Genomic DNA, 9,194 nt, shown 5'->3' on the forward strand with positions numbered 1-9,194 from the left:
TAGTACATCTTGTCAAATTGATTGTATCTTATTATAAACTTTTGAGTGCGTTTCTTGACAGTCAAATAGTAAAAAGTTTGACATGGTGTGTCTAGGGTTTTGGTGGAGAGTTCGAGTTTTGAACATGTTTTTGTTTCTTTCCTGCCCATTTTACCCAGCTATCCTTAATAAAGTATTCGAACAATGTCTGTTTTCTTACACATCAAATGGCCTTTGTAGTCTCAGAAGCATCGGTTCTCCTCATGTGAAGCTTGTTAATGGATACCAGCTTGTGGTTTGGAGGGCTTTTGTCCATAAAGATTTACCTAAACTCTGCCTAATGGCTGCAATGCTGATATAAACAACAAACAATATGGTATAATGACAGTGAGAAGCCAAAGACCGAAATGTGAAGTATAGATTCTGTGTCTGCTTTTTTTTTTTTCAGAAAAAAATTTCTAGACATTTTCTTCTTGTAAGGAAACAACAGAAAATGAGAGGTCCTTAATGTATAATATACTCATTTCGGTCAAAAAGCCGTTAACTTTATTAAGTTGCGAAAATTCATATATATATATATAAGGTTGGAGGTTGAATATAAAGAAAAAGTCCTTACATAAAAGAGTTAGTCAGTTTACGACCGATTTCATATTTTCAAATCATCTGAAAATTCGACATTGATAGCTTATTTAATGATCTAAAAAGTCATCTATATGAATCGATCATGAGTTCGAGGAAGTCTTATATTCGAGCATAAATACTAAGTAGAAACATTCGAGCCATGCACCTCATTTTATCATAACCACCTGTCTCTAGACCTTGTAAATGAATGCAAGCATGGTCTGATACTTCAATACTCCGACCGATTGAAGACATAATCCTCGAAAAGACCAAAAAAAGTATATAAATCCTTTGACCACTCATCTGTAGTTCTGTACCCAGCCTTTGTTAAAAGGAAAGATTTTTCTTGAAGTACGTGAGGCTGAGGCATGGAAAGGAATTAGAATTTCCATCTACTGTCTGGCTAAAATGCCTTTTCATGCTGGGACTTTGTATTTTATCTTTTTTGTTCCTTTCAGATTCTAAAGAACAACCGACCAGTACTGGAACGTGGAATATCATTAAAGCATTGGGTTTAGGACATTGGTCCCCTCCAATATCAGTTTGTGTTGGCCATAAGGCCTTTGACACAGGACAATTTAGTCAGTCCCCACGGTCTCTTTTCTCTTCTTCTATATATGGCTATAGTTCTAGAGAGAGAGAGAGAGAGAGAGAGAGAGAGAGAGTTTTCCAGAGTTTAGGTTTAACTTTTGTGTTTTTTTATTTGATTTTTAACACTTATTATTGAATAACGAAGACATATCTTTCAAAACCTATATGTATATTGCATAAGAATAGGTAAGGCCATTTGGAATAACATGGATTTCTTTCCACAGTTGTTTAAAGTAGGATGAATAGCATCAGTACAATTTACAAAGGAGGATGATCTATAGCTTCTACTGATGAACCGTTTAAAAATCCTTCTTTTCAATGATCAGCTTAAACCTTTGAATGAAGAAAATGATTGTCCTCGTCACGGTTCAATAAATGATGGATGGAGGGGCTACTGGAGGCCGTCGGTCTTCCTGACCATTCGATGCTCGGCGTAACTTTTTTAGTAAGTACCATGAATCTGTCACTAGCGCCAACATCTCTTCTTTTAATTTCTCTATCCCATCTTTTAGAACTCCCCTCCTCTCTCTCTCTTTTCCCCTCTTTTCCCCTCTTTACTTTGTTTATTTCGGGCATGGGAAGAAGAAAGTTAGAAGTTCGACTAGGAATGAAGCTTGTGGACCATCCTTTCTCAGCTATAACTAGTGAATTATGGCGAGAGAATGGACATAGATCTAATTCGACATCACGTAGAGAAAAAAAACTATAGTCTATAATATTGCATTGCATCAGTCTATCTACACCTTTACACTCACTAGTGCATGTCAATACATCTCATCAAACAAAGCATTTGAGTCACAAGAACTATACTCAAACCCTTCCCCTAGTTCGGACGGAAAAAGGAAAAAAAAAAAATACAAGAAAAGGAAGAAAAAGAACCCAAAATCATGGAGGCAAGAAAAAAAGAAAAGAAAAGAAAAAGAAACCCTAAGCAAGTGAAGAAAATTTTAGGGCTGAAACGCAAGAACTCCCCCTCAGCACGGACGCTAGGGTTCTGTATACGTCGCTGGCGCACGGCCTTGCCGAGGGATCGCTTGCAGTGCAATGAAGGGCCAGGTTCATGGCCTCCACCATCTCGTTCGGACCGTGCGATGCAGTCCCTCTGATCGCGGGGTCGGCCCACGCGTCGAGATGGCAGTCCGAGTAGCAGTACCGAGCCCAATCTACGATGCTGTCGTGCACGCCTAGTTCGGCGTCAGCCGGTGATTTTCCGGTCAACATCTCGACGAGGAGGAGACCAAAGGCATAGATGTCACTCTTCTCAGTGATTTCCTTGGTTTCTCCAGCTTCTGCATAAAAATGTTCACGAGTTTGCTTAGTTACCATATCAATCCAGTTTGATAATATTTTAGTTATGAGCTAAGCTAAGCCAATGATAAAACTAGTATAGTTTGTAATATTTCTTGGAGTAATAATTATGTTGACTCCTGAAACGACTCACGCTAAAGCTGTCATGTAGTACGTCGACATGCGACAGTGCGTTTTGGAATTTTGCGAACATTTTCCAGTGACCGTAAAACTCATGAAATTCACTATAATTTACCAGACAATTCCGACATGCAAATGAATTAACCAGAAAACTATTAAATGGAACATAGCAAAATGTACCTGGGGCAACATAGACAGAGGAAATGAAGCACTTATATTTGTCCGTACAAAGCACCCCGGGATAGCTCAACCTCAGGCGTGGCTCATCCTTCTCGTCCACCATAATCTTCTCTGGCCGCAAGTCGCTGACGACGAAGCGCGGCGAGCGGTCACGGTGCAAGAAGCGTAGAGCTTTTGCCACCCCAATCGCGATCTTACCCCTCCTCTCCCAACTCAGTCCTCGTAGGGCTTCGCTCAAGCTCTTGCCGTCGACGTGCTCGAAGATGAAGAAGCCATTTTTATGTGACACGCAGAGTCCCATGAGCTTCACTATATTGGGATGCTTGAGCTTCCCCAGTTCAAGAACCTCCGACTTCAGGCTCGGCGAGTCGAACATGTCGATGTCGTTAACTTCCTTCATGAAAAACTTTATGTCCTTTGTGATTGATCTGCCTTGGTATGAGATCCCGGCTTTCCCTCTGGAGATGATGTTCTCTTCCTTGGCCGAGTTCAAGACGTCGTCCAACGTTATCGACCTTGGGAGGTCGGGGTCGAAGCAGTGCATCTCCCATGCCCCGTCCTGGCTCTCCACTCTCTTTGGCACAAACCGCCTTCTCTGTCGAATGGCGAGGAACGCGAAGGCAGAGAGAGCGGTCGCCATTAAGGCTGCGAGTGAGCAAACAACCAGGAACCACCGTGCAGAACCCTTTGCACCTTTGCATGGCGGCAGGCCAGTGGCTACATCTTTGCTGCAGAGGTCGTTGCCTGCAACGGCACTCGCGTTGATGGCTAGAAACGCTCCGGTGGGTGGTAAGCTGCCATGCAAGCGATTGTGGGATATATTTACCTGAACAAGTGACTGGACATTCCCTAAGTTTGATGGGATCTCACCGGACAATTTGTTATCCGAGAGGTCGAGGTTTCCGAGGACCAGCATGTCGGAGATGCTCGCAGGGATTGGGCCGCCAAGTTGGTTGGAGCTCAAGTCTAGGGTTACAAGCTTCTTGCATGAGGACAACTGTGCAGGGATATTGCCCAAGAGCTTGTTGTCGTTCAGCTTTAGTTGCATCAACTCTGATATCGTCCCATAACTCCTAGGAATTGTCCCTGAGAACCCATTTTCAGACAAGTCCAGATTCTCAAGATTTTCGCTTCCAAAGCCCTCAGGCAAATTCCCTGAAAATCCATTCCTCGCCAAATTCAGCATCTGAAGTGAGGGCATGTCCCATCTCTGCTCCCCAATCTTGCCTGACAGTTTGTTGCTCGATACATCGAGGTAGTACACGAGCGGCAGTCTCGTGAACCCAGTGGGCAGTTCGCCGTTAAGGCGGTTGTTCTGTAGCCGGACTCGCCGGAGGCTCTTGCAGGAGCTCAAAGACATGGGGATCTCTCCTTCAAGTGAGTTTGAGAAGAGGATGAGCTTGAAGAGACTGCCTGAACCACAGAGGCTTTCTGGGATCATCCCTGTAAGGTAATTAGTGGAGAGGTCAAGCACACTCAGATTGTTCTGCTTCCCTAGGCCTTCAGGAATTGGGCCTGACAAACCATTCGACCAGAGTTGGAGGACTTGAAGCTTAGGCAAGGACGATAAAGCATTGGGTATCTTCCCTGTGAAGTTATTTGAGAAAAGATGGAGAATCTCCAGGCTTTGCATGTGACTTATGAGCTCAGGGATTTCACCGGAGAGGGAGTTTTGACTCAGGTCAAGGGAGATCAGCTTCTGGAGTCCAAAGATGGGTCTAGGAATTGGACCGGTGAGCTCGTTCCGGTACAAGAAGAGGTACTCAAGGACACTGAGGTTTCCTAGTGATGGTGGGATTGGACCAGTGAGGTTGTTGGTGACAAGGTCAAGATGCTTCAGAGAGGACAAGTCACCGATCTCACTCGGGATTTGGCCAGAGAGGTTGTTGTACCCAAGGTACATCCACTTCAAGCTCTTCAGTTGTCCTAGCTCTCTTGGAATTTCACCCACCAGTTGGTTCGAGGCCAAGGTCAAGACCCCCAAGAACGAGATATTCGATATACCTGAGGGGATTCGACCCGTCAGGACATTGCCTCCAAGATCAAGGAACTCGAGGCTAAAAAACAGGCCGATATCTTCAGGGATCTTCCCTGACAACATGTTGTTTGATAGGTCCAAGGTCTCCAGGTGCGCAATCGAGCCGCTTGGGATCGGGCCGGTGAGATTGTTATTGCTGAGGTTGAGGCGTCTAAGGGAGGAGCAAGAGAACACATTGCGGGGGATCTCGCCGGAGAGCTTGTTGTCGGAGAGATCAATTTCTTGTATGTAACCCATCTGAAAGATCGATGCCTCAATCTTTCCAGATATGTTCTTCCCAGAGAGCTCGATCTTGGCCACATGAGACGATGAATTGTCGCAGGTCACGCCGCTCCACTTGCAGAAACCAGTGGAAGAATAAGGAGAAGCTGATGAATTGACCCAGTTGGATAGAGACCTCAGCGGGTCATCGATGGAGGCCCTGAAGGACGAGAGAAGCCCTCGATCAACATATTCATCTGATCCCTCCGAAGCACGCGAGCTGAGGAGGAGGACTAGGGACAAGACGGGCAACATCGAAATCGCGCTGTTCTTGGCCATCTCTAGCGGTGTGTAAAGAGAAAACCACGAGCTGGGCTATCTCAAGAACCCCAAGAACCCTTTCACCTGATCAGCAGCTCGAGAGCTTTTGCAGATTGAGCTGAGAAAGAGGGAAGACCAAAAGAGAGAAAGAGAAACACTTATTAAACAACAGCCGAGCCGAACCACTCATTGCCATTATATTCTTCCAACTCAGTGTGAAGGAGAAAACTGCAATGATTGAAGCGACTAGCTATAACTTTAAAGGCTGCGAAACACATACAAGAGTGACAAGTCAATACAAAACTACAGACGGCACCAAATGATTGCTGGAGGGTGAAAACTAAAAGGAAAAGTTGAGGATTAAACGTGAAGAGTAGGTCAAAGGCTCATGACTCACCCGAGTAGAACTGCCATTATACCACAGTGTGCCGTAGAAGATAACTTCACAGAGATCACTGAGTGAAGAAGAAGAAGAAGAGGAAGAAGAAGAAGAAGATGACGACATGTTCAAGATTGGTGGTGAGAACTACTGAGATGGTGGAGAGTGTAGGTTGTAAAAAGGGCAGTGAGGAATAGAGTGTTTAAATAGATCGCGAGGGTTTGTGGGGTGGGTTCGTGGGAAAAGGGGCGTGGAGTTGGTGTGTAATTACGAAAATGCACCTTGACCGGCCTTTTGAATCCCACGGTTCTCTTTTCGAACACGAACGGTCCGAAAGCGGAACAGGGGACAGATGTTGGGGGGAAAAAGTCGCTGGTTTTGTCGGATGTGTGTTCTCACCAAGAATTGCTTCTCCTTTTTGACTGGCGTGACCGTTGTGTAATTGGGATGGCGACAAAGAAAGTTTTTGTAAGCCTTGCTCATATTCTTTTTGATAGTAAAGGTATGGTAAATCGAATTAATGGCAAGTGTAGTATGCTATATGACCGTGACAATTGAGTATTTAAACTTGTCGTAACACCGACTCTGTTTGTATCGCGAAATGTTCTTACAATCGATTGATCTGGTTAAAATCGAACTCGGTACTAACTTCCTTGTGATATGTGGATATTGTTGAGTGCTTGCTGCTAAACGCAACACACACATGCGATATGAAATTTCCTTGTCTTTTTTTAACTCTAGGACTTGGATTCCAGACCTCTTAAGTAGACAACATTGGGACCGATCGCTGGCAATGGTTATATACCGTAATTTATCGCCGTACATTTTCGTTCGGCGACCCCCCAATACATATAGGATATGAACTATTTTCTAGCAACGACGTTGTTTTGGTGAGTACAAATTATGGACGACCCCAACATGTAAATTTAACCTAAAAAAAAGAAATATGAACACTATCCGTGTCGATAACTCATCAATGAAAAAACTTATTAGAGAAGGGGATCGAGGAAAGCATGATACGAAAAAGATGTGGTTTTGTTTGGTTAAAGACGTGCATTTTCGAGCTACTTATTTGGGGGCATGGACAGGCAACAATCAATGAAGGCACGTCTAAAATAATGGGGGTATCCTATAGTGCTTCACAGCAATTAATGGCTGGTTGGAAAGAATCAGTACACAAAGTACAGACTTCATTCTTTTTTTTCCTTTTTTTGACGACCAGACTTCATTCTTTTACTAGGGAGCCAATTAGCTGGAATGTCTTCTTGTTTCTTTGACCGAAGCAAATGAATGAGGTTCGTGTGGCCATCGAATGTGTCTTGCAATGGGCTCTTGACCAAGAAGATAAAATGATGACAAAAAGATTTGAGGGTCTGAATATTTTTCGCAGGCCACTTTACAGAACATCTGCATGCAGCTTTCTTGTAAGTGAATAGTGCAAAGATTGTAAGGATGAAGTTCCTCTCTGCATGTCAAAAAAGCAATCTTTCTTGAGACCCTTTTGCTTGGACTTACATGATTAATCTTGGATTCTCCCCTCAGTTTTCACACGCAGCACATATTGAAGAGAGAGAGAGAGAGAGAGAGAGATGGAAAAGACAGAGGAGATAGAAGAGAGGCAAAGAGGAATGAGAATAATGGTGGGGTACATAAGGTTTAGAAAAAGTAAAAGTAAGTCGAGACGAAAGGAAAATGAAAAAAGACCATGTCTTTCCAATTTAGTCAATTAAATCGAGTCGAACATACTTTAGAAAAACCAGTGAGTTTCAGCAGCAAACCAATCTCTGTTTAATGTTCTTTACGGCTCCCTTTGTTTCACGAAAAATATTTTCTTGAAGAACATTTTCCTCAATTTATGATGTTTGAAGGTCGAAAAATATGTGGTGAGAGAAAATATTTTCCGATCAACGGAAAATTTCCTTTCAAAATTGAGAAAAATGATTTATTTTTTTGAGAAAGGGAAATCATTTTCTCCTTTATCTCACACTTCTTTCGTGTGTAACTTGCAATAGAGAAAATTTTCCCTCTCTCTCCTCCATCCCTTTGATCCTCACAGTCTCTCTCCTCCATATCTGTGATCCTCATAGTCTCTCTCTTCCATGTTTGCTATTCTGATTCCAACGACAGAGCTGCGATGTGAAATATCTTCACCTCGATAGCAACCTTGAGGCGGCAAGGCGAGCCACAAGCTCGCTAGATATGGCGAGGCACGCCGCCCTAGAGCGAGGCCGAGCTCAAGGCAGCGGTCGAGCTCGCCGGAGACAAAGAAGGCTGTGAGCTTCAGCTCGGCCATGGCTAGCGAGCTTCAAGCTCGGCCAAGGCTGGCGAACTCTAGTCTCGCCACATGAGGTGACTTGGTCCAGTTACCAATGGCCCTGTCACTGTAGTCCTCCATCGCCACAACCGCGCAGTCGTGCTCCTTTGCCAGGTTGCACGTGTGCGCACAGAGCGCCATGGCCGAACTCGAGCTTGCCTGGAGCTGGTGAGCTCGTGGCTTGCCCACCTCGGGTGAGCCCGAGATCTACGGGATAGGCCGCCTCAAGCTCACCGGGTCGAGTCATGGCCAATCGTAAGACAGCCGGAGGAAGGAGGAAGGAGCGGCGGCAGGAGGAAGGAGGAAGAAGGAGAAAAGAAAAAGAAAAGAAGAAGGAGAAAAGAAAAAAGAAAAGAGAAAAAAATAAAAAAATTATTAAAAAGAGTTTATGGAGAAAAATCAAAGTTTTTTCACGCCAAATGGAGGAAATTAATGACTTGCTGGAAAACATTTTTCAAAAGTCTCATATTTTTTGTGAAACAAATGGAGCTTAAGATTGTCATTTTTTTCTTATGAAAATGTAAGTATTATAAAACTGTTGAAGTACATCAGCTTAGGAACACTTCCCAGCATTACAAAGGGGGCTAATAATTCAAAAAGATGGAGGTAGGAAGTCTCTATATAGTAGCCAAGACAACATTCATTTGGGAAGGTCTGATTTTTAGGTAGAGCGAAGCTCGACCTCTTATATTTTTATGTACCTTAACCAAAATAATGTGAAAGTCAATTGACTTGTTATGAGACCGCCTCATATTGCGCTCCATCCAAATACAATATATAGTGTCTAGGAAGGATAACTTGAGAAGACTGGCAGCCAAGTCTTTGCCCTTTGTTGCCCTAATCATCTACTAGAGTTTCTCATTCCATCATCCTAAATCACCTCACATTTTTAAGATTATCATGTTATACGTATACAACTCGAGTAAACTTTTTCATTTATTTCGATGAAAAAACTCGTCATCTTTTTATCCAATGAAGCGCTTATAAGAGTCAATGTGTGTTGTCCTCAAACTAATCTTTTTTCTTAACTTAGGGTGCGTTTATTTCACAAAAAACTCAAGATCTAAAAAATATTTTTCAAAAAATAATAACTGCAATTTTTTTTATCGATAACGAAGATAACTAGGCATAAATTGTTATCG

At 43.2% G+C, this 9,194-nt stretch overlaps 1 protein-coding gene across 2 annotated transcripts; it reads right to left on the reverse strand.

The window, feature by feature from the left end:
• Window positions 1–1,884: 1,884 nt before the first annotated feature.
• LOC115750084 (leucine-rich repeat receptor-like serine/threonine-protein kinase SKM1) lies at window positions 1,885–5,918 on the reverse strand. Of its 2 annotated transcripts, none has more exons than XM_030687234.2 (3): window positions 5,757–5,918; window positions 2,800–5,477; window positions 1,885–2,480 (listed from the first exon to the last, which is right to left on the reverse strand). In XM_030687234.2, exons 2-3 carry the CDS (start codon window positions 5,375–5,377, stop codon window positions 2,119–2,121), a joined length of 2,940 nt encoding a protein of 979 aa, XP_030543094.1. In that variant the 5' UTR covers window positions 5,378–5,477; window positions 5,757–5,918; the 3' UTR covers window positions 1,885–2,118. The 2 variants fall into 2 exon arrangements, with proteins under 2 accessions (XP_030543094.1, XP_030543093.1); XM_030687233.2 differs by having other exon boundaries at window positions 2,800–5,624.
• Between the last annotated feature and the right edge of the window lie 3,276 nt (window positions 5,919–9,194).

Source organism: Rhodamnia argentea, chromosome 4, assembly GCF_020921035.1.
Source record: "Rhodamnia argentea isolate NSW1041297 chromosome 4, ASM2092103v1, whole genome shotgun sequence".
In the NCBI taxonomy this organism is placed as follows: Eukaryota; Viridiplantae; Streptophyta; class Magnoliopsida; order Myrtales; family Myrtaceae; genus Rhodamnia; species Rhodamnia argentea.